The sequence below is a fragment of the Hipposideros armiger genome, unplaced genomic scaffold (assembly GCF_001890085.2).
Source record: "Hipposideros armiger isolate ML-2016 unplaced genomic scaffold, ASM189008v1 scaffold_74, whole genome shotgun sequence".
NCBI lineage: Eukaryota > Metazoa > Chordata > Mammalia > Chiroptera > Hipposideridae > Hipposideros > Hipposideros armiger.
Window position 1 is genome coordinate 4450537 of NW_017731424.1, and position 25246 is coordinate 4475782.

A 25246-nucleotide genomic window follows, 5' to 3' on the forward strand; every position below is an offset into this window, starting at 1 on the left:
TACTATTTGGCTTGGTAGCCCCAAGGACTTGCAAAGTGTCCTAAGACCCTTCCAAGGTCTCTGGCCCCAGGAGATTTATTCCACTCTTCCTGGACTTCCATTTTGGGGGATGTGCCCACTACTAGCCTCAGAACTCCACGTGGGGTGCACCCCCCGGGACATCCCTCCCGTGATCAGTCACTGACTTTAGTCCATAGATTTTAGCGTGGGGTTTGCACCAGGCTCTGCCACTTACTTGTGCAACCACAGGCAACGGCAGGAATCGTCTTGGAGCCTCGTTTTCCCCATCAGGAAAATAGAGATAATAATGAACCAACATCGCAGGGTTGCACTGAGGAATGATTTAAATCAACCTAATGCGTGCCTTGAGCATAACAAAATGTTATCTGCTGCAGTTTATGTATTTTGAAGACAAGGTTCGAACACGTCTGCAGGGTGACACTCCTGAGAGCATGCTTGTAGTCTCACTGCGGTCCAGCAGAGGGCGCTGAGAGTTCAGGGATTCCTTTATCAATTGTCTTTTCTTGCCTTGTCAGTACCAGGCAGGGCAGCTCACCACCGCCTGCGAGAAGTGGCTGGAAATGAACTTGGTCCCCCTGATGGGGACGCAGACCCACCTCCGCAAAATCCCAGAGGAGCTACTCCACAAAGTGCTGAAGTCCCCCAGGTCAGAGCTGGTTCCAGGGTGTGGATGTGTGTTTTGTGCTGCGGGGTGGACCAGGTTGCTGACTCTGGGTGGGCCTCGGGGAGCAGGGCTGGTGTGGATAAGGGAGGCACTCCAGCGGGGGCAGCACCCACACCCCTGCTGGACATGCCCAGTGTACGGCGTTTCCTCCACCCCAAACTTCCTGCCCTCTTGGACAGCTAGGCCTGGAGTGGGGGGCCAAAGGGGGGGCACTGTGCATGGGGATGGGAAAGGGGCACACTTCATGCCATTCATCTGGGTAAGAGCCTGCTGGGCGCCCACTATCTCATTAACCACCTGGCAATTAATTAAATAATTGCCTAAATAATTTTTTTTTAAATCCTGCCAACATGAATACATATGCCTTGTGGGAAATTTGGGAAACAGGGAAAAGCAGAAAAAGGAACGAGAAAAGCTCTCGTCCTAAATCAGTTTCTATCTCCAGCCCTAACTCTTCTCCTGAACAGCTCTGGACACAGACCTTCAACTGTCTGTGTGGCCTCTCTGACAATTAAGGCTAAGCCCCAGCCCTATGACTGCCCCCCACTCCCAGTATTCCTTGGCCAGCTGCCCAAGTTAGCACCTTGGGAGTCCTCTGGACAGCACTTGGTCCTCACTGCTGGAGTGCAGCGCGTTCTACTTCCAGACCTTTCTCCACGGGCTCCAGCTAGAGGCCAAACCTCCATGTCTGTCATCTGGGCCGCTACAGGGACCGCTCGCTCAGGGTCTTGCGTTTGCTCTTGACCATCTTCCAATCATGTCTCCAGCCAAAGAGCCTTGGCGCTGCCAGTCTGGCATCTCTTCCTCCATTTCACACACCTTGGGGCAGCCAGAGGGGTCTTCCCAAGACCGCTGCCCTGCTGAGCTCCTTGCAGCCCGGAGGGCCTCTGTGCGCTCGCCCCTTCCCGCCTGAAACGCCTGGCCCTGGCCGGCTGGCTCCTTCTCGTCCTTTGAGTAACTCACGGAAACCTCCCCAATGCTTAGCCTCTTAGGGTAGTTCCAATGTTTTACAAAAAAATAGCACCTTGGTGACATTAAATTCGGTTCCTAGAAGCAAAATAACTAAGTCAAAAGGAATTTATTTGTTTTTATTAGTGTTTTAAGAAATATTTTACTTGAAACTAATTTCAAACAAATAAAAATTACAGAAATAGTACAAAGAATATCTATACACCTTTTTTACCCTGCTTTGTTCAATTTCTGCCCTGTTTGCTTTATCATTTGCATCTGTGTGTGTATCTACATACACACTTTTTTTCTCCTGAACCCTCCGAGGGCAAGTGGCATACACCATGTTCCCTTACCCCTAAATGCTTCAGTGTTTATTTCCCAATAAAAATAATATTTTAAAATATAGTCACAAAGCAGTTAATCAGCTTCAGGAAATTGAACATTGATGTAATACCATAACATCATTAACCCGATATCGTCCTTTATAGCATTTTTCCCCCCTTCAATACAGGCTCCAATTTAGGGTCACGTATTGCCTTTCTCTGCCATGTCTCTTAGGGACTCTTTAAAAGATTTTTGATACCCACTGCCAAGTTATACCAAAATTATATTCCCTTTGGGAGGGTTTCAAAGTGAAAACTAAATTAATTCTACTAAAAATTTGAGTGGTATGTTAGAAAGTAAGTGTTTACTCATGCTTATGTGGTGGAAAGCATCCCAATTTCAGAAATTAGATCTGGAAAGACTTGTTCCTCTGTTGGTTTGAGTTTACCAAGCAGCTTGCGGTGCCCTCACCATACAGAGAAACGAAGTCTGTAGGAGAGTGTTCTGGGGTCGCGGGAAGCTGTAGTATTTAAGAAAACCTCGGGAGCCCAGGTCCAGGAGCAGCCCAGGGCGCTGGGTGGGCTGCCAGGGCCGTTCCACCCTGCTTCTGCTGCTAGTCCCCTTCAAGCACACTCTCCCACCCTCCAGAGGCACAAAGGTTACACAACTGGAGAAGAGAAGATAAACATGGCATCCCTTAGACTTTGCGTAACACTGCCCCTCCCTTGGAAAGACTGAGCTGCCCCACCCTGGTAGCATTTCACCAAGAAAGGGGAAAAAATAATCTGACCACAACCAGAGCATTGGTGATGGCAGAGGCTTTAGAAAACATACGCTGGGCAGGAAAAGAAATCAAGAACATTGTGTCAAACGTCTAGACTCCCCGTTTGGGGAAACATGACTGATGTGGAAACTGGTCCAGCTCCCCCAGCCCCTCCCCAGGAGCTGTCTGCACAGACCGTCCAGGGCTCTCCGGGTGTAAGGAGGGAAGATCCTTGCTTGGATTGGGCACGTCGTCAGCCCATGTGCCCCGGAGTGACCAGTTCAACAGCTCCCTGACTCACGTCTTCCAAAGTGTTCTCTCCTCGCCCAGTTGATGTCCAGGGGCCACCTGCTTTCAAGCTGGAGGGAAGTAGGAAGCAGAGGGTGCAGGCGGAGTGGGCTCAGGCCACACTCAGTGCCTGGTAAGAGCGTTAGAAATGGACCCAGGCCTGAGCGCCGTGGCTCATCCGTGAGTCAGAACGATCCTTGGGGCAAGTTAACTTTTACCGACCACTTCTGGGTATGTGCTATGCTATGCACCCTGTCCCTGTGAGTCCCCACAACCCCATGAAGTAGGTAAAACTATTGTCCGTAAGATAAGAGGGACAATGAAGGACTGGGCTCCGGCCCGGGCTCCCGCCCTCATCGATGGGGCACCTCTTCGCTGGTTGCGAAGGCCAGTATTTCCCAGAAGCCAGAGCTCAACCAGAACTCAGTCAGAACTGGGGTGTCCCGAGAAGTCACGTGGCCCCAGAGCGGCTGTGTGGAAACGCCATGGCCCCCCAGGTCAGGGATGGAGTGTCCGTCTGCCTACTTAGCATAGATGGCGGCCCGCCCCCCAGCTTGTGGCTGGGGCATGTGGGTCTCTAAGCCACGTTGAACAACATCCGTCAGCAGACGCTTGGGCTTCTGTGCCATTCACCTTCCCTTCTGAAGTCCCTTTGATCTCACCTTCCTCTGGGTTTTGCTTTCCAACTTGTAAACAGCCTGAGGTAACATACACGCCATTTTCCTGTCCTCCTGGCCCCTGGATTTCATTTATTTGCCCGGGCCTTTGGTTTTCAGTCAACTTTCTTCTTAGAGGTCGCCACTAGGTTACCCTGTTCTAACTCACATATTATGAAAGCCTCCTTCCAAGTTCTGTTTTTCTGGAAGCCGAGCTCCTTGTAGACCGAGGAGGGTGGAGAACACAGAGGACTAGCTGCTTCCTATCCTGCACGACAGGCTGCCTTGCAACCAGAGGGGACTGTGTCCCTCTGTGTGTCCACCTCTCCTGCCTATGACATAAGGCACCTCAAGGGCTCGGGAATTCCCTGAGAAAAGCCACCCCTGTTTTCCATGACATGCCTGTCCCACGGCTTGTCCGGCAGCATCTGAAACACCACAGCTATTCCTCAGATGCAATAATTCCTGAAGCTGTTGCCTCCCTGGCTGATAACAACACCTACCACTTATTAGGCGCTTGTGGTATACAACATACTCTGAGTGGGTCCGAGTCTAATTCCTACAGCAACCCAGGGTGGGGGGCGGTCTGGTACCTGCGTTTTGACCTGTGCAATGGAGATGACAGGAAATGAAGGATTGGCCCACACTCCCCACAGGCAGCGTGACAGTTGGGATTTGAATCCAGGTCCGAGTGGTCTCACAACCCATGCTCGTTACCAGCCCACTGGTGCACTCTGCTCCTTTCTTCCTGATTGATGGTCAGGATCAATAAGGATATTGATGTTCATGTTTTTTTTATTGGAAAAAATTTACAAAGGTAGGAGGATAATAGAAAACCCAGCTGGACCCACATCCAAAATGAACAAATGATAACATTTTGTCATAAGTGAAGCAATGAAGCATCACCAATAAAGCAAAAGTCACCTGTGTCCCCTCCCAGCCCTATTCTCCTTCCTTCTTCCTGGCCTCCCTCCCACTCTCACAGATTTCCGTGAACCCATCCATGTGATTGTATTCTTACTACACGTGAGTCCGTAAATAATGTGTCATATTGGTTTGCAAAGGTTTAAACTTCAGATAAAAGTTCTCGCAATGATTGTGATGGTCTCCAACTTATCTATGCAGTAACATCGTGCGATGTGTTCTCTCCATGTTGATACTTACATATCTAATTAGAATTTTAATTGAATTGTCCTACAGGGTCCCAGTGAATGAATAGGCAGCAATTGCTTTATGCCCTTCCTAATGGCCTTTTGTTTTATTTTGTTTAGGTTTTCATTTTTGACTATGACAAGTCAGTGCTGCCCCGAGTGTCCTTATTCATGTTTTCTTGTTCATGGCTTCCTCTGTGGTCTGTATTCAAAAGGGAGCCTTTGTTATTCATAGTTTTCTCAAAAAAAAAAAGAAAAGAAAAGAAAGAGAGAGAGAGAGAGAGAGAGAGAGAGAGGATAGTGAGTTGGTAAAAAGCATTTTTTTCTTTTAAAGGACAAACACCAGTTCCATCCCAAGGGCGCCTAGCAAGCACTGTAAACGCACTTAGAACAACGGCCCGACGTTCACCTGTTGGAGGGCGGTTTGGGGGTCTCTGAGTTCCACCTTGATTAAGGTCATCAGAGCTCTTAGGCAGATGAAAACGTGTTTGAATGTACTCAGGGTTGTTATTTCGTGCACAAACTAATATGTTAGAGCAGGGGTCGGCACACTGCGGCTCGCGAGCCACACGTGGCTCTTTAGTTTACGTACATGTGGCTCTGAAGTCAAATTAAAAATGAAAATAAGGGCCGGCTGAGTGGCTCAGTTGGTTAAGAGCTTGCTCAAGAGTTTGAGCTCTGAGCAACAGGGTCCCTGGTTTGATTCACGGCCCAAGCTGAGCAGCTGCTGAGCTGCCAACAGGTGGCAGGATGGCTCAGCTAAAAAAAAAAAAAGAGCTATCACAGTTTCCTTTATAAAATTTTTAAAGGACATTATTCACATAATGGTGATTTCATTTGTTTTATGGCTCTCTAATAATTTTTAAATTGTTGTGAGGGACAGGATTGGCTCTTTTGTCTCAAAAGTTTGCCGGCCCCTGTGTTAGAGAATTAATACTTGGCCTAAAAACAAATGGCTTTATTACAACAATAACCCTTCATCATAAAAGTAAAACCAGGGTCCTGATTCATGATGTCCCCAGTTACCACCAGCCCGCCCCCCCGCCTCCCACCTTGTTGCTCCTAGCCCCTCTTTGGTAAGGTCTCAAAGAACCTTCTAGGCTTGGGGACTTCAAACATGATTTCTGCCCCAGAGGTCACCTTGCTCTCCATCCCAGCAGTGGTTGAAGTCCTGGCAGAGTTCTTTGTGGGGACATCATACCAAGCACCTTAGCCTACAACATCTCCCCCTCTGCCTCACCATTATCGCCCAGACAGTGACAATTTTGGTCCTGTCTGGCCAGAGTCAAAGCCCATGCATCTGTAGGTGGCCAAAAAACAAGAGGAAAGGGACCGTTCTGCCGTATCCAGAAATAGCGTGAGTGGTGGGTGGGTGGCATTTCCACTGCCCTTTAGAGTCACACTTTAGCTTGGGTTTCCACCCACCATGACCACTTAAGTGACGGGCGAAGAGGCTGTGATATATTTTGAAGCCAGGGTGCCATCTCCATGGTCAGAGATGGAAAATACCAATGGGTTTCAGAAACACTTGTTATCTAAGGTTAGATGATAAAAAGTCTTATTATCTTAGATAAGAAGTCTCCAGAGGCTGTTAGAGAAGCTGTCTGGGAAATGTCCCTACTTTATGGAGCTGACACAGAGAGCCACAGCTGCTCCCCCTCACCCCTCGTTTCTTGATGAGAAGCCTCAGGCTGCTGCAGGTGAAATGTGGGCCAGGACCCAGCCCTGCCGTTCGCTGAGCATGTTAGCATGTGCCAGGCACTGTGCTAAGCAACCTGTATGTGCGTGGTCAGCTCAAGAATGGTCCCCAAAGATGTCCCCATCCTAACTCCCAGAACCTGTGAATATGTTTGGTTGCATGGCAAAGGGGAATTAAGGTTGCAGATGAAACTAAGGTTGCTAATTGGATAACCTCCAGATGGGGAGGTGATCCTGGATTATCAGGTGGATCCAATGTAATCACAAGGGTCCTTAAATGTGGAAGAGGGAGGGGAAGAGTCAGAACCACAGAGAGCTTTGAAGATGCTATGCTGCTGACTTGAAGATGGAGGAAGGGGCCATGAGCCAGGGATTGCAGGCGTCCTATACAAGCTGGAAAAGGCAAGGAGATGATTCACTGTATGAGCCTCCTGGGGGAATGCAGCCCTGTCCACACCTAGATCTTAGCCCAGTAAGCTCCATTTTGTGCTTCTGACCTCCAGAACTATAAGACAATAATTCGTGTATGTTTAAGCCGCTGGGTTCATGACAATTTGTTATAGCTGCAATAGGAGACTCATGCAACATGTCACCTCATGTCACCTTCACCACTGTCCTCGGAGGAGCTGCTGTCATCACTATTCCATAGATGAGGGAGTGGCAGCTGCACGGCCGCTAAGCAAGCTGTGGGAGGGTCCACAGACAGTTGGAGGCAGAACTGACTAATGCGAGGTTTGACTCCAGAACCCTGTGACCTTGGATAAGTCATTCATGTTTCAGGCCTCAATCAGGGCTGGGACTAGAATGTGACAAGAGAGGCCCTCACCTCGGGGGCAAAATTTAAGGAGGCACCAAAAGACCTTAGTCATTAAGATGAAGTATGTTTTAGTGCAATATTTTAAAATAAAGATGTGAAAAACCATGATGAACAAAATGTTATACTTTTAAATAAACACAGGATCACTCTCAGTTTCCACATCTGTAAAAGTAAGGACTATCCCAACTTTGCAGGGTTGTTTGTACAATGAAATCAAGGAAACAGTTGAAAACATCTCAGTAAGCCTGTCTCCTAGTAAAAGCTCATGAAATGATGGCCGTTGCTTTCTGGCAGCACGGTGGGTGGGTACAAAGCACAGGCTCCAGCATGAGGCAGCTGGGGTTCAAGTCCCAGCTTTGCCAAGTGACCTTGAGCAAGTCACTTTACATCTCTTTGTCTGACACTCCCTATAGACTCACGAGTGATATTGCCTCATTCCTAAACTCACTTTTGATTTTTTGGTGTTTTTTTTTTTTTTTACAATAGTGTAGTCTTTTGCTACTCCTAAACTGTCCTCTCAATCTTTTATTTTGACCAGGTTGTTTACTTTTAGTGAATTTCACCTTCTGAAAACATTACTTTTGTGGGTCTACTTGCAACTAAACCACAGAATTCAGACGATTCCGGAATATGAAACCGTGATGACTTTTTTTAACAGGTAACTTAGTGTTGATGGATGAAATGTACATACACTGTATTTCTGCTTGTAATATAGGGGTGGGCAGGGGAAGCATCAGTGATATTATTTTCATAGCATCACTCAGAGTGCATAAAATGCAATTTTCTTTATGGGGCCTAAGATCGTGGGATACCTTTGACCCACTTGATTCCTTGAAGAAGTGAATAATATGCAGGTGTTATGTGATAGACATGTGTTTCTGAGAGCTTGTTCTGTGTCCAGGAAAAGATGTGATGGTACATGTACTTTTTTTTTTTTAATTGGGGAACAGTGTGGTTTTCCAGGACCATCAGCTCCAAGTCAAGTAGTTGTTTCAATCTAGTTGTGGAAGGTACATCTCAGTGGCCCATGTGAGGATCAAACCAGCAACCTTGGTGTTATGAGCATTGCACGCTAACCAACTGAGTTAACCTGCCACCCATAAATGCACTCCTTTCATTCAGGAAAATTACCATACTACACTGACCTTAAAAACTTCATATTTAAAATGTTCCTAAGTCACACCAGGTCATTCACATTGATATTTCACTAGATGGCATATAAAATTCTGAATTTTCTGGACCAATGAAAAAGCATTTGAATGTACAAATGTTTCATCAGCTTAATCTAGTTTCTTATACTCTCTAAACTTATAAATTCTAAAAGTTGCATATTTCAACATTTAAGTGAAAAATAACACAGTAGAATAATGGGCACAATTTAATTATGCTTACTAAATGCAGTCATTCTGACAAAGCACTTTCTATTTGTAACCTCATTTAATCTGCATGCTACTCAGGGGCTGGTTTTATTATTCCCGCTTTCCAGATGAAGGAACTGAGGTAGAGATGAAATATCTTGTCAGAGGTCATGTGAGTGATAAAGGGTGGAGCCTGACTTGAACCCAGACCCGCCTACTCCCAAGATGCTTTGCTGCCAATTCCTAGGACAGCGGATAGGAGTCCTGTCTGGTGCCATCCCAGCTGGTTCAGTAGTAGCTCCCTGAGCACGGTGTTCAGAAAGATCCTGGGGGGCTGCCTCTAGATTCAGCGTTGTTAGCGAATTACTTGTAGCATTGGCTAGCAGTGCATTTCTTCTCCTCCCTGTGTCCCCCCTCTCCGCCCTTTGCTTGTGAGTGCTTTCTGTCTATTCAAGCAAGAGCACTCCCATTCATGATGTCAGCTGTGGCAACATGGGGCTGGGGAACAGGGTGGGGGTGAGGGTGAAAGCGATCGTTTCTGGGCTCCATTTTGTATCTCCTGAGCCGCTATTAAAACTGTGTGAAATATGCTCACATCATCCAAATTGGCTGCGGAGTGTGGTGACCCTGTAGCCAAAGACAGTCCCAGGTGGCTCTCAGAAGACGTGCCCTAGACAGGAAGTAACTGGTGGCATTACCTTCATTGTCCGGTTTATGCTTCTGTCCCTCATGTCAGCAAGAATGGGGCCTTCCAAGCATGATACGGCGTGTGCAAGGAAACCAAGAGGCTCCGTTTATTTTGCACGTGTGAGCTTAGCAGATAAACACATCTTCCACGTATTTATTGGCATGTTGGCCTGAGTAAGCCAAGTTTCATTTGCATTGTTCAGAATTGTTTGCATTTTGCTAGAACATCTGTGCACTGCTTTAGCTAAAGAGCCCCTTTTTCAGTCTCGTTATTTGGGGAAAGCGGTATTTAGTGCCAGAGTGATATGCACTTTACTTAGTTTCTATATAATTTGCTTTGAACCCAAGTGTTTTAATCCACCCCCCCCTACACTTTTAATAACCCAAGAGACACTTTTTCCAATGAGTCATGCACACCAGGAAAAATTGCCATTTGGCACCAGGTTCGCTTACGTACTGGAAACGTCTTAGAACCAGGAGATAGGAAATGAGCTAGGATGTGGGTGATTCATTTGAACTGTGTTTTTAATGTGAGAGAAACAAGCGGGAATGAGAGTGCTCAAGCGTGCAGCCCCCTCCACTGAAAGTGGACCTGGGCTGGGTCTCAAAGGCTCCCCTCACACATGGGTATTTCTCACCATCATAGCTTCTCCATTTCCCTTGAACCTACATCAATTCCAGTTTGACCCCAAACCTCATCCCGCCACACGGCGCTTCCCCAACACCCCTGATCCTGCTCAGTTTTCCTTGTTGGGAACCATTTGCATGTTTGCAAATCATCTCACAGTCCCAACCTAAGCAATTCTGACAATATCTTCTACCAGGTCCCCACATTCAAGGACCACGGTGCAGGAGTGACCCCTCACAGCCTGCGAGCCAGCCCTGGTTCCCTTCCTCCTCCCTTCCTCCAGCAAGCTTTGTGTACCCCGGGAAAAAAGATGGGACCGTCCAGGCCTCAGACACTGCTGCCTCTGCAGTCGTCCAGGCTCACTCCCAATTTTGAGGACCACGCGGCTCATTTTTAGGATCGTGGGTGGCCCTGCCCAGCTCACCTATCTGCTCCAGAACGGTGGTCCCTATAAGGTGCACCCTTGTCAGTGGCCTCCACCTCCCAAACGATGGGCCTGAGTCCCCAGGCTCCCTAGCCTAAGGAACAGCATCGCTCCTTCATCGCTTGGCCTCCCCTTCTCAGCCTCTCTGACCAGCTCCTTACACGCTCCTTGGTGTGTGTATATGTCCTGCCTCGCCCAGGTACATATAATAGCATATTCAATGATGAGATTCCAGCAAACATTTTTATGTAGCTTGGTTGCTCTCAGAGAAATGTGAAGATGTGAAATTCAGAGAATACCATGTCTGTAGCAACTTGAAGAGGAATCGCAGACACTTTTATTGCTAGGCATCACCTGTTGGGTGCGTTATACTAGGAAGGAGGGGCTGTAAGGCTTTCTCTGGGCTCAGTGAGAAAATAACCTACCGTCTCGGTAGGTTATTGATATCTACCCAGATAAGGGAGCGGGCAGTGGTGGCGCCCATGCTTCTGTTTGCCAGCCCTTCCTGAGGACCCCTGGGGCTGACTGGCTGCAGTGCAGGGCCTTGGGTCTGCAGACCCGCAGGGCTGATGGCCTGAGGGCTGGGGCTGCAGGATGGCACCTCAGCTTCCAGTGGTGGAGAAGGGAGCCTGCAGGAAGTCACGGTCAGCCTGGGGCAGAGCTGGGTAACCAGGGCAGGTGATCTACACTGTCCAGTGAAGCGGAAGGGGCAGGTTACTCCGTGGCCACTGACAGGGGCATGCGAGAAGCACTTGAAGAGGGGGCAGAGGAGCAGACCCCACGGGAAAGCTGGGGGATGAGAACCAAGGAAGTTGATTCTTTGGCCCAATTTGTAAAGTTGCCTCTATTGATGAAATAATTTAAATGACGGGGTGATTTATAAGCTCTCTCCTGAGTGAGGAAGCAGCAGCTTGAGTGGACATTTTGAGGCCATCGCAATATGGGAACTTCCAAAATGGGACTGTATTTTCATAATGTGGAGGCAGAGGGACAAGCTGCATAAATATTAACCAGGCCCTGTGACCCACAAGGAGTGAGGTTGAGCTGCAGCTGTGGGTGTGGCCCTGGCTAGCCCAACTTCTGGAAAGGGTTTAGAGCAGTCATTGAGTAAAATGAAGCAGACGCCCCCTTTTCTCAGCTGCCTTAACAATGTCCGGAAGACAGGCTAGGAGTGAACGGCTTTGAATAGTTGACCCCTCCAACTGTACCTGCGAATAAATCCAAGTCTTTTCTACTCTCCCGTTTTCTTTCATGCATTGATTTTTTTTTCAATCATTCATTCAACAAATATGGTTTGGACGTGTACTGTGTGCCAGGGACACTGATGGAAAGTTGAAGGGGCAGTTTCTTTACCTGGCCAGGTGTTCAGGAACATCAAGCTATTTTCATTGCTGTCCAAGTACATCAACATAGGAAGGAAATACACACATGCACACACACACACACACACACACACACACACACACACGCACACACGCACACATACACCCACAGCCTGTTTTCCTGGCAATGGTTATTTTAGAAAAGCAAATAGGCTTTCCAGAATTAAAATTAACATTTCCTTGCAGGAAAAACAAATGAACAAAAAAATGTAAGCAAAGTTTTTGCCTTCGTCCGTAGATGAAGTCATCACCTCATTCCACTTTAGCAGTCTGAGGAGTCCAGGAAGGCGGTAAAAACTCATCAACTGGAGAAGAGCCAGAGACGGGCAAAATTTTCCCATTTTTAAAAGCACATGTTTAATCAAAGCATAAAATACAGAAAGAAGTGCGCAAACCTTAAGTGAACTGCAATGAATTTCCACAAAGTGCACGCTCCTGGGTAAACAGCACGCAGACCAAGAAATAGAGCTTGACCAGCCCCCTAACAGATGCCCTGTCTCAGTCACTGCCTGTCCCACGCACCCTTCAATTTGGAGATGTCAGGGCTGAGGGCAAGTCATTCACAGACCTGTAATTCTGGCCCTAGTTGATTTTATTAGTCATTAAATGGGTCCCTCTCAGACAGTGCAACAGTGGGTTCCAGCAATGGGCCTCCAGCCTCCACAGAAGGAGGCCATTGAAAGCAGCCGGTGAAGCCAATGTCCACACAACCCCACTTTCTGGGTTTCCCTGATCTCCTGCAGTGGAGTCTCCCCCTTTCTGTGCCCTGGCCAGATCTGACCCAGCCTTTCTGGAGCTGGCCAAGGACTCCTCCAGGAAGCCTTCCAGGACCTGCACACGGAATGGTTTCCTCCTGTCAGCTTCTCTTGGCAGCGAGAGCAAGAACGTGTGCTGGCGTGGGTGTGCAAACCCACCACAACCGTCCCCCATACACCAGGCAAGGGGAGCCACCCCTGGCGCCGGAGCCTGCTGGTGTCGGGAGAAACTCTATGGTGCTAAGTGCCAGGGTGGGCAGAGGCCCTTGTCTCTTGTGATTAATGAATGGCATTTGCAGATGTGGCCACAGAGCCAATGAAACTGGGCACCCTGGCGTGACAACCCTGATCTCTTTTCCAGAACCTTCATTTTGAAATATCCTGTGAGTCATGGCCATGAAGATCGTTAAATTGTTCTCTCTCTCTGAATCGCTCCACCAGCCCTGTGCAGGGAGCTTGATATATTTAGGGACAGCAGGATTTCTCATCACCTACCTTCCGTGTTTCTTCACCTTACTCGTTTCTTCTCTGGCTCTGACCAGCACTGCCTCAGCCCCCCTTTAGCTTGGCTCCCTGGAAAATGAATCTTTCTTTTTCAAGGTCCCTAAATATTGATTCCTATTCCTCCCTAACGTGGCACTTTCCTCATGTGGCTTTTTGACCTTCCACCCACAGTGGGCAGCCCCAGAACAATGAGTGGGGACATGGAGGGAGCACATGTGTCTGGATGCGGGAGCCCCTTCTGAAGGGCAGCTCAGTTATCATTAGAATGCTAGGCCCAGTTCTGCCTTTGGGCAAAGGTTAGGAGGGTCTTCGTCTTTGTAGCCAGGATGACATCGAAGCCTCAAGAATGTCTGATAGGACTTGGCCCAACAAAGGAGCAGGGCAAAAGCAGATAGCACCCTAGGCGCATGGGGAAATCAGCACGAAATAGCCTGGTCTGTGTGCACATGTGCGTGTGCATGCATGTGTGCATGCACCAGGGCTGGAACTGCTGGCGTTCCTAGACGATATATTGTGGGCGAGCGGAGGGATGGGATGGTAGGACTGATTAGCCACTCAGCATATTGCAAGCTGACCTAGTGCCAGGCACTGTAAGAGGTGCTGAGAATACAAGAGTAAACAAAACAGACACAAAACCCCATCTTTGTGGAGTTTACACTCTAGGCAGCAGAGATACACAGTACATTAAATAAATGTATTAGAAGATGGCAGCCCAGGGTCTGAGTGCAACTCTGCCATTTATTGGCTGTAACTTTGGGTGAGAAGCTAGCCTTCCTGCATGGAGGTTAACAACACCTGCTTATCAGGACCGATATAGGTTTGCTCTGGCCCAAAGAGAAGGCTGAGCACAGCTCTTGGTGGGAGGCACCGAATGGTGGTGACCATTTTCTGGTTCTTCTACACTCAGTTACGTTTTCTGAAAAGCCACGTTCCTTCTGCATCGTGAGTTATAGCCCCAAAGTGTATATATTTTTTTGAATGTCACCTTAAAATTTAATTTATTATTTCAGATATTTTCACATAAAGTAATTTTTTTAACCCTAACTAGTTTTTAACTCTAATTCTTTTTTATTATGGTAAAATATCCATAACATAAAATTTGCCTTTCTAACCATTTGTTAGTGTACAGATCAATGGCATTAAGTACATTCACACTGTTGTGCAAACATCACTACCATCCATTTCCGGAGCTTTTTCATCCTCCTAAATTGAAACTCTACACCCCTTAAACAATAACTCCCCATTACCCCCAACCCCCGCCCCATCCCCTGACAGCCACCATTTTACTTTCTGTCTCTATGAATTTACGCTAGGTACTTTAGATAAGTTAAATTATACAGTATTTGTCCTTTTGTGGTTGGTTTATTTTACTTAGCGTGAAGTCCTCAAGTATCAGAATGCCAAAGTATATATGGACAGATTGTATAGCATGTATCAGAATTCCAAAGTGTATACCAACAGTCCCTGACTTGTGACGGTCTGACTTACGATTTTTCAATATGATAGGGTGACAGTGATATACATTCAGTAAAAACTTTACTTTTAATTTGAATCTTTTCCCGGGCTAATGATACTCAGTACGATACTCTCTTAGCAGCAGTGAGATGATTTTGCCCAACTTTATGCTAACGTGGGTGTTCTGAGCACATTTAGGTTCAGCTGGGTGAAGCTGTGATGTTCGGTAGGTTAGGTGTATTACATGCATTTTTAACTTATGATACTTTTGACTTACGATGGGTTTAACCACATCATAAGTCAAGGAGCATCTGTATTTTAAGGCTAAAATTGGAAGTGCTGGTGCTAATGAGACTCGGAGCCTGAGATTGTCCAGAAAGGGTAAATGACTCCAACAGATGACAGGATGGAGGAAGTGTAAAGGTTGTGGCTAAGAGAAGCTCTAAAATTACAACCTATGCCAGTCAGAGGAGACTTGCCCCGGGCACTGCCTGTTCAGATCTGTCCTGTTAGAAGGGATTTGTCCCCAGGGACTTGAGAGCAGGACCAGAGCCAACCTGGGTGTGTCCCTTAATATCAAGGATCTGTGAGCTGTCCTCCCTGAAGGGGTCACGCCCCAAGGGTTTCTTGATGAACTTTAGGAGGCAGAGACCCTGGCCTGAAGTCTGTCCCAGAAAAGTCAGTGCTAAACCTAAAGAGGTTTTTGCACAGACGGAACTCAGGGACAGGGACAGCTGTGCCAGCCTTTGATGCCACCAATAATAGCCATGTGGAGAGGTCCCCCGACTTAGCAGCCAGCCTCCTCCCACTTCATGTGACATCGGGCGAATGCACGCATCGTTTATGTAGCAGATGTCTGCACACCAGACAGTTGAGAGGAGCCAGGTTAGATGGCCAGCGCTCTGGGCTGGATTCGGGAGGCCTAGGTAGGGTCCTGGTTCTATCACAGTCGACCTCGCTGGGCTCTGGGGCCGGGGTTACACCACTTGGTTCAAGGGTTTGGATCATACCCCTCAGATGCTCTGAGATTTTAGAAAATCAGCAGTGGAGGCCGCCATTTTCTTCCTTGAAGGTGGTCCATGGCTTGGACTATTCAGAAGATGGCAATGGTAATGAGTGCGGCCAAGATCAATTCCATGCACTTGACCAGCTTGAGTCTGGGTTGCTTTTCCTGGCATGAGAGGACAGTGGCAGCAATCAGGAGGTATTGAGGAGGCACTGGGTACCAGCAGTTGTGCCAAGCACCTCGCACGCACTGTCACCTTACTCCTCCCATCTTCTCGGGGAGGCACATGTGGCTGTTGTCCCCCATTGACAGAGAAGGTTGAAGCCCAGGGAGGCTTGGTCCCGTGACTGACAGCCAGCTGTCCCGGGACTGGAACCTGGTCTGTAGCTCGGGGACCTGAAGCATGGTTGGGTGATAGATGAACTGACCTGTGACCCCTCCAAGTCAGCCACCACCAATGCCCCTTCCTGTGGCCCAAAGGGGTCATGAAGTCCAATCACCTGTCTCAACACAGCTCTTTCTGAGTCTGTTGGTAGAGAAGGCCTGTCTGGCGAGGTCCTTGCTGATGGTCTGTTGGGTCTGAGTCCCTCCTGCAGGAGAATCAGGGGCCATGGTTCCCTCTTACTCGCACAGCAGCCTCCCCACAAAGCTGCAGAGTTGGCGCCTGGGGACTTCTGGGTTAGAGGGGAAGCGCTGTCCTCTAGACTGTCCTTTCCCTCCTGGGCTGAGACCGTATTTCAGCGGCAGCTCCAGCCAGCACCCGCTTCTCAGGGGCGGCGCTGCACTGTGGACGCCCTTGCTAAGGCTACGGGCTCATTTCCCAGAGCACTCACCTAGGCTGGGGGACTGTGCCAGCTCGGCCCCTTCTCGACTCAGCCCAGCCTTGGTGCCACCTAACTTGTTCCTCCGTTAAATGGTGGCAGACAGGCAGGGGAAGAGGTGCCCCCCAGGTCAGGGAAAAGAGGCAAACGAGTGTTATTTGTCCAGCTAAGAAATCCTTGTTCTCAGGACGCGGGCGCAGCCCACACTAGCCCAGCTCCACCTGCCCTGCAAAACGGAGAGCTGGTTCCGGAATCAATAAGCCCGCACTCCTGAAAAGATCGCCTTCCTTTATTCATGCATGACCTGTCCACTCCCAGAGACATAAATAATCATTGAATTGAATCAGTTCATTCATCTTTGCGCCTCTGTCCCCCCACACAGAGCCTCAGCACCCCTAAACCTATCTCTGAGGACCACTGACATGAAAAGGCGCTGAACAGGCCCAGGAATTCCCAGATCTTATGAAAACAAACGGTCCCTGGGGCAGGTTGGCAGGCATCCCCGGCAGAGGCGGGACGTGGGGCCAATGGTGCGTTTAGTCTGGCTGGGACAGGGTGTGATTTGGACATCATTCTTGATTCATGGAAAAATAATCTAACAGTGCCCTTGGCTGGTCTCCTACATGATCTGCCTTGAGGGAATGACTTTGTATTTCCAAAGGGACTTGGAAAAATTATGCCCCGCCTTCCCCATATGTGAAAAGTGACCATTTTATGAAGCAAGTTGTTTCACAGCCAGAGCGGTGGATGTGTGTCTGCGTGTACGTGTCTTCTCGAGGGGATGCTGGTCTTCTCGGCCCAGCCCTGACCTTTAGCCATGCGTGGAAATTAACTGTCGCAGAACCGATCATGAAACGAGCTGCTAAAGCCAGTTACCCACTCATCTGACCTTTTTTCCTTTTGAATTCTACCAGAAAGCTTTTTTTGAAGTGGCCACTTATTCATAGGGCGGCATGTATAGAGAAGGCATCAGAAATCCCGGGTTCAAGTCCTGGCTAAGCCTTTGTTTTCCTGTCAGTAAAGTGGAGCCCATGATACTTGCCCTCCCTGTCTGTCCCAGGGAAGTTTGTGAGATGCAAGTGAGACAATGTATCTTGAAGTCCTCTATAAAGTAATGTATATTCCCATCAGTCATTTAATATGTATTTGTCAGGCACCTACTATGTGCAACACTCAGCAGTACACAGTGAGGGGAATAAAATCATTTGTCTCAGTCCCCAGGGTCCGCCCTCACAAAGGTTATCTCAGCCACTTCCAGCCTCCATACGCCTCACCCATCCAGAGAGAATCAGGCAGCATCTACCCCTGGCTGGTGAAACCACTAGTCTCTTTGACATTAGTCCTAGCTCATTCTAGAAAGGAGTTTTCTGAAAGTCTTTTATTCCTCTTTGTGCCTCTGCTAAGCTTCCCCAGGAAGTGTTCCTTTCTGGACCAAAATGTAGGACATGGCTTGATGTCACTTTTCCTTTGCCTGCGTCTACACGCCATCACCGAAGGTAAGCCCCAGCCTGTGTAAGTGCGTCCGTGGGAAGGCTATTGGGGTCCCACCCCACCGGATGTTTCCAAAGGAATCAGCCGAGATCTGATGTTGTCACTTTTAAGCTGTGTGCCATTGGGAAAGTCACTGCCTAGTCTCAGTTTATTTGTCTGTAAAAATGGGTATAAACAGAGCTTCCATGAAATATGATGATGTCTGGGTGGGGCTTGTTCATTAAGAAGGAGTACACAGCTGCTAAAGGCTGCGCTGTTGCCATCTTACCCTGTGCTCTGCCTCTCGGAGCAGCATTCCCTTAGGCCGCCTGTTTGGCGATTTGGGAGAAAACTCTGGGGCTGTGCCCCAGACTTGAGCTCCTCCCACCTCATGCTCTGGGCCCAGGGGAGGGCAGCTGTGACCTGAAAAGAAGAGGGAAATACTGGGGAGTGTGTTTTGGGTAGCCCCGCAGGCCACCCAGGGAGACCTTTGTGTCTAAAAGGACGTTTGAGAACTTTTTCAAAACCATTTCCAGTTATCCAGATAAAAGGAGTAGCTCTAAAACCCAAGGATGGGTGATGGAGCCCGGGGAGTCTGGTCCAAGTTGCTCCTAGACACTCTAAGGACACTGATTATTGGACCTCAACCCCCTCCCCTCCTCGGGTAGAATTGTGGTGGGGGGGGGGGTGTTGTGTCCTATAACGTCCCATTTGGGTTCCACACACCTTATAATTCTCAGGACCCTGGGAAGGCCCTACAACCCTCCGCTTCTGACTTCTTCCTTTTTCTCTCTGTAAATGAGACATTTGCAATTCTCTTCTGAATAAATCCATAAAAATATTCCCTTTGTGTTTCTTCCAAGGCAAGGACCTGGAGGACTTAATGCACATGAACATCTTCCCCGAGTCCAGGCTGGTCCAGGTTACAGCCAACCATTACCTCGCAGTGAGTTGCCAGCTCAGCAAGGAAATAATTATCAAAATGTATTGCCTTTCTGGCTTTGCTTTTTCTGGAGATGTGTTTTGCATTTGAAACCTCTGGGGCCTTTGAGGTTGGCATAGCTGGATCCTGGGCCAGGGGAAGTGGGGGGGGGGCAAGCCTGGGGAGGGGAGGAGGGAGGCGGCCCAGAGCAGCGCTCCTGTTGACCTGTAGAGTTAGGTGGGGCGGGGGACCACCAGCCACACCACCTCCAAACCAACACACACAGACAAAAATGTCACATGTATACTTATTATTGAAAATTTTTCAAAATGCAGAGAAATTGAAAGAAAAATCATATCCTCAGATCCATCACCCAAAGACAACCACTGCTAACATTTGATTGCATTTTATTGCCTTTCACTCTTTTAATACACTTAATGAAATGAGATTCCTAATACCATTTTTAAGGGCTGCACACTCTTCCACCAAAATGATATCCTGTAACCAACATTGCTTTGCCATTCCTTTATTGTAGAAAATTTACAGTGGTTCTGATTTACCATTATAAATGACAATGGTCAACTAAACATATTTGCGCGTAATGGTCTGTTTTGCTATACTTGGAATCATTTTCTTATAGGAGATTCTCAAGAGCAGAAAATACTGGCCCAAAAAGGAATGTGTATTTTTCTTTCTGATTTATATGGACAAGTTTGGGACCAAATTACTCTCCCCCAGTAATAATGAACGTGTCTCGCTGTAGACACGTTTAGCAACTCAGGGCATTTTTAGTTCAGGTCGCTTCTGTTCATTGAGACGCGAACAATGGCTCTCATGTCTTAATATGCATTGCCTTTATTACTGGTAAATAGGGATATTTTTCCATGTGGTAGTTCCCCTTTTGTGAACGGTCAGTGCAAACTGTTGTACTTCTTATGTGTTCCCAGTGTTGCGTTTTTAGAGATGAAGTAGAGCAGTGTTTGAGTTCTGAAGATTTATGAGTCACTAGTTAAAATTCAATTCAGCTCAACAAATACCTATTGTAATGTGCAAACCGCAGTAGATAAGGACCCCATGGAACCCAGCTTCTCTAAAACATAACTCAGAGCCGCGCTCTGATAGGGCAGAGGAGGGAAGGGGTGACAGAGAGAGAGGACTGGCCAGACGCCTCAGGAAGTCCCCCACCACCCTCTTCGTATCCTTCTGACCCTGCCCACCTCCCTCTTTTTGCCCCCCTGCTGCCAATGTCATCGTCCTGAAATCTCCCTCTCTGCCCCAGTCCCCACTAGGAACCACCCATGTGGGGAACCACCCACGTGGGGCCATTCTTGCCCTTGACCTTAGGGCTGTGACGGTTCTCTGCCTCGTGATCAGGCTACTTCCTCAATGAGGCTCCTCGGGCAGTTTTCTTGTTCTCGCCTTTGCATACCCTGAAAGCAATAAGCGCGGTACCTGGCACCGAGTAGGTTTTTAATACACACTGCGGACAGGCTGAATGGCCGGATGTAGGGTTCAGAGACAGAACTGTCTTTCAGGCACAGTGGGGTTGTGAAGGTGATGTCGGGGGAGGATCAGGCTGACGGTAAGCTGTGTGTGTTTCACTTTCAGCTGGAGAGTGGGGGTGACATGGTCCACTTGACAGATCTCACCACCCAGGCGGTGAGATTCGGGCTGATCTTTGTCCAGGTACTGACCGCTGGGCCCCAGCAAGGGGACGCACCACCCGCTCCTGTCGTTGATTAAGGGGCCATTGTGGGATCACTGCATACCTCTGGTAGGAAGGCCAGGGCAGAAGAAGAAGTCATAGGCATCTCTCGTGCATGCTCACCACCCCCCAGGAAATAGGATTCTCAAGACAGGGCACTGGGACAGGCCATTCAGAAACCTGATGTGCACGTCCAATATTTCCCCAGAAGCGTGACCCATTGTCCCGGTTTTCCAGGGATGGAAGCGTTTCCCTGAGTTACAGGACTTCCCATCCTAAAACTGGGAAAGGCCTGGGCAAACTGGGGTGAGTGGGTCATCATTTTCCCTGAAAACATCGAGAGATGCCAACTCCAAGCTAGGGTTTAATGTTACAAAGGTGAACCTGTCCTGGGCGGCTATTTGATGGGCCCCAGAATCAAAGCCACAGTGGGCCAAGGAGCTCGGCTACAAGGCATCTGGGTACCTTGCAAGTCACCAGTGGAGCGTCTGGGCTACGGCTGTCTCTGTATTCTCTGTGATGGGCATAATTCTCCAAGAAATGGCTGCCCTCCTCCAACTTCTTTAAAGTAGTGATTTCAGAAGAATTCATATCTCAGGGACTTGGGGCCCTGACTCTATCATCAGAGACGCCACCCTGGGTCAGGCCTGGGTGGGCTGTGTCCAGCCCCTTGCTTGCAGAAACCTGCCCAAGTGGACAGACTGCAGACCAGAGGGGTCAGGACACCTTGCAATACTATGAGTACAGAGTGTCTGTTAGGCCCATCAAACTGGAACAAAATGCTTTGTTCCAAAGGTCTGTAGACCACAGGTCATCTAAGATCATTCCTAACTCATTCTTTTCCCCACTGAAGCACATGCAGAGTAAATAGTATCATTACTGAGTGCTTACCTGGAGCACTTGTGAAGTCACTATAATATGGCTTTTCCTAAGCTTCCTAGGCTAAAACTGTTTTCAAATCAGTTGTCAAATCAGTCACTTTTGGTGTTATAGCTAGACTTTGTTTTGCTATGTCCTCTTGCCTCTGAATGCTGACAATTTTTTTCCCTGTCACTTTGTTGTTTATCTTTCCCAATTTAGGAATATACAACTTATTCAAAAATGATTGCTGTATATGGATTCTTGTTTGAGATAAAAGGAATAAAAAATGATACTACTTCTTATCATTTCTACGTGCAGGTAAGAAAGACAGAGCACAGGAAAGGTGTATCTGTGAAACAGCCTTTTAGGTTCAGAATCTATTCATATGAAATTAATAACTGATTAATCATTAGTTAAAAACTAATATGGAATGTGTTGTAAGGCCAGCACTAATTATGTTCATAGGCGGGATGCTATTTGGTTTCTGCAACAACCTTGGGAGGTGGCTATTGTTATAACCCACGTAACAGATGAGGACCTCAGAATTACACAGTCAGTCTTCATGTTCACATGGCCTCGATTGGCAAAGACAGGGTTCTATTCTAGACTCTGACTCCATATTTGAGCCTCAATTCAACTTCAGTTCCTTTAGGATGGGTGGTGCATTACAGATGGTCCTTCTTCCATGGAGGTAACGGGTGGTGCCCACAGGGGAGAGGGGCAGTCTTATTTAGAGTGGCAACGCCAGGCAGTGGACAGGACATGAGAGAGGTTGAGGGGGAGGGGTGAATGACTCCACCTCAGTGATCCTGCTGGACTTTTAGGAGAGGCAGGAGAATGTGCGTTTAAAGAGCAGAGAGTCTGAAAGCAAGCTGCCCAGCAAACCATATGACCTCGTCAAGCCCATGAACTTCCCTGTGTTCAGTTTTCTGACCTTTATGACGGAGAAGGAAATAGGACCTACCTCACTGGCTTGTTGGGAGTATTACTGTGTTAATTTGTGCAAAAAGCTTGGAACAGGGCCTGACACATAAGGCACTCTATGATGATGATGACAACGTCAACGATGAGGGACCGCTATGTTCCACTGAGGATTTGCTTTATAAGCCTTAAGATTCAGGCTCCTTGAGAAATCCTATCTTATTAATTTTTCACTATCACTGCCAATCACAGAACCTGGAACACAGGGGAGGTGTGTTGGTATCCTAAATGGATAAATGAATAAATGCATGAGTGAAGAGACCTGAATTTTCATCCCTGCTTTGCCACTATTTCATTATGTGCCCTTGAGCAAGTCACGTCTCTTCCTTGGGTCAGTTCTTGGTCTTCAGTGACTCCAGCATTTCCCTACATAATGGATTTTACCGGATGGAGGAGATGAATTATGTAACGATACCGGTAGACATGCTCATGAAGACTATGTTTGGTTTTAAAATTCTGGCAAAGTGATAGTGAAGACTTTCCAGTTTAATAAGCTTGATTTAATAGTGTTTCTCTGAGTTGGCCAAGCCCCAGTCCATTGGCCTGTGGTTCGCATATGGTCAGGGCTCAACCGCCAACTGACTCAGCAGCAGCAGCGCTCAGGAAATGGGGCCCTGGGGAAATGCTCTCTGCACACATTATACAGGAGGGTCAGTGTGCCAGGAACCAGGTTTCACTAACTCTGGGTCACCCCGGTGTCAGTTCCACCTAAGGTGAATCACCCTCCTTGCAGAGAAAAAGGCACACGGACGTGGAATTCCCCTCCTTGCACTGTGAGGATGGTATCGTCAGCCTGAGACCAGAACGCTTGGTCAGGTACGAGATTACAGCTCAGACCCTGGTGGATGGCAAGTGGCAGGAGTTCCGGACAAACGAAATCACACAGAAGTTTCGGCTCATTAAGCCATTCTGCAAAAGCCAGGTGACTGTCTTTTTTATTTTGTTTTTGCTCTTTCTCTCCCGTACCCTTTTTTGGAGATCACTGGTTTCATCTCTCCAGTGACCGATGGGAGAAACTTGCTCAGTTGCTTAAGGATTCTCACAGTTCCAAATCATGCTAAAGAGAAACATCCTAGAACGGAAAGCTGGGGATACTGAAAAATGTAACCCAAATCAGACTGCCTGATAGAGGTCACACCAGGTCCAGGGCGTTTTTCTGGAGGAGAGAAGGGTTGGTGGAGTGTATTTGCTGCCACCACCTCCATTCTTGCCTGCACTACCTGTCACTTCTAACGAAATCAATAGCCCAGCCCACCTGCCTCTGTGGGCCATGCCAGCATCCAGGAGGATTTGGTACCTGGCCTGACTCCTGACCGTTGCCATCCAGAAATTGCCAGAGAGCCGGTCTGTAGTCCTAGGAGGAATTCTGGGTTGTGAATTCTAGGAGGTCCAGGGCCACCCATCCTGCCCCGTGAGGAATGGGACTCGGCCTTAAGCCGTAGAGTAATTATCAGACCTGGCTGCACATCAGAACTCACCTGGTCCTTTGCAAAGTGCTCAGGCCTGCATGTCACCCAGAGGAAACCAGATATTTCGTGGTGGGGCCCAGGTGTCAGTATTTTTTTAAGCTTCCCAACTTATTCTCTACGATGTTAGAAATCAGAATAGCAATTTCCTTTGTGGAGGTGGGCGTGGGGAAGGCTAGGATATTGACTGGCAGGGGAATTCTCAGGCGCCAGAAATGCTCTTTTTCATGACCAGGGTTGTGGTCACACAGGAGTGCTTACTAGTGAAAATTCATCAGGTGGTATCCTAAAGATTTGTGTACTTTATTGCATTTAACTTTGTAAAGTTTATTTTAAAGACCTTCCCTAGGTGATTCTAATGCAGGTAGAGTTGAGAACAAACACCCTACACAATTGTGAGGCCTCCCTCGTCCCCCTTCCAGGGAGCAACTATATCTATCTGAAAAGTCCCTTTTGCTTTATTTTGTTTAATCTTTTAGGTCTTGAAAATCCAAACTGTGGGCATCCGGATCTACGTAAGTTTTTCATTCATCTTTCCAGGATCTTGACCATTTCCAGAAGGATCTATGGAATATTTTCTCTTCCACCAGTCTGCATAAAAGAAAATAAAAAGGCATTAAAGGGATTACTCAAGTATTCAGCTGACTTTTCTAGTTAGCGATGGTCTTATTAAAGCTTTTGCCCACTGTCTTTGTCTGCTTGGGACTGAGCCACTGGGTAACTTATAAACAACAGAAATTTCTAACTTATAGTTCTGGAGGCTGGAAGTCCAAGACCAAGATGCTGGCAGGTTCTATGTGGTGTCTGGTGAGGGCCCACTTCTTGGTTTATAGATGGCCATCTTCTTGCTGTGTCCGCACATGATGGGACAGGCGGGGGAGCTTTCTGAGGCCTCTTGTATAAAGGCACTAATCCAATTCGTGAGGATTCTGTCCTCAAGATCTAATTACCTCCCAAAGGCCCAACTCCTAATACCAACAGCTTTGGGAGTTAGGATTCAGCATATGAATTCTGGGGGCCACAGTCAGACCAGAGCCCCCACATTTGTATCATTTGAGGATAGCACTGGAGCTCCGAGTCCATTTGCCATCCCCCAAAGCACCTGAGTCCAGCCCTAGCTTGTCACACTCTTGGGGGCTCTTTGATGGGAGCAGCAGTAACAACACCCTCCAACTGGGAGCATCAAGGGCCCCCTTTTCATATGTCTCCTCCTGCTCAGAACGACACACCTGGATATTGTCCCTGGCAGCTTGGGCTCAGCCAGAACAAGAGGTAGGAAGGGAAGGAAGAATTACAGGAATACCTTGGTTTGCGAGTATAATTTGTTCTGGAAACAAACTACTCGTGTTGCAAGACATCGCTCGTTTACCACGTTAAAACGTATTTGAAATTTTTGCTCGTCTTGCAGAACGCTCACAATCCAAGGTTTTACTGTATAAGGTTCGGAGTGACTTACCTTATTTACCATTTCATCTTTTTAAATGGAAA

At 47.8% G+C, this 25246-nt stretch overlaps 1 protein-coding gene across 1 annotated transcript in view; it reads left to right on the forward strand.

Moving 5' to 3' along the window:
- The window catches only part of BTBD16 (BTB domain containing 16), a 37771-nt gene extending 13256 nt beyond the window's left edge, over positions 1-24515 (forward strand). The window contains exons 8-15 of the mRNA XM_019642967.1: positions 537-667; positions 7872-7991; positions 17758-17849; positions 18687-18769; positions 20354-20431; positions 21531-21629; positions 23026-23214; positions 24238-24515. Coding sequence (XP_019498512.1) covers positions 537-667; positions 7872-7991; positions 17758-17849; positions 18687-18769; positions 20354-20431; positions 21531-21629; positions 23026-23214; positions 24238-24306 — 861 coding nt within the window. The 3' untranslated portion in view covers positions 24307-24515. The remainder of the gene's footprint in view (positions 1-536; positions 668-7871; positions 7992-17757; positions 17850-18686; positions 18770-20353; positions 20432-21530; positions 21630-23025; positions 23215-24237) is intronic.
- Positions 24516-25246: the final 731 nt, after the last annotated feature.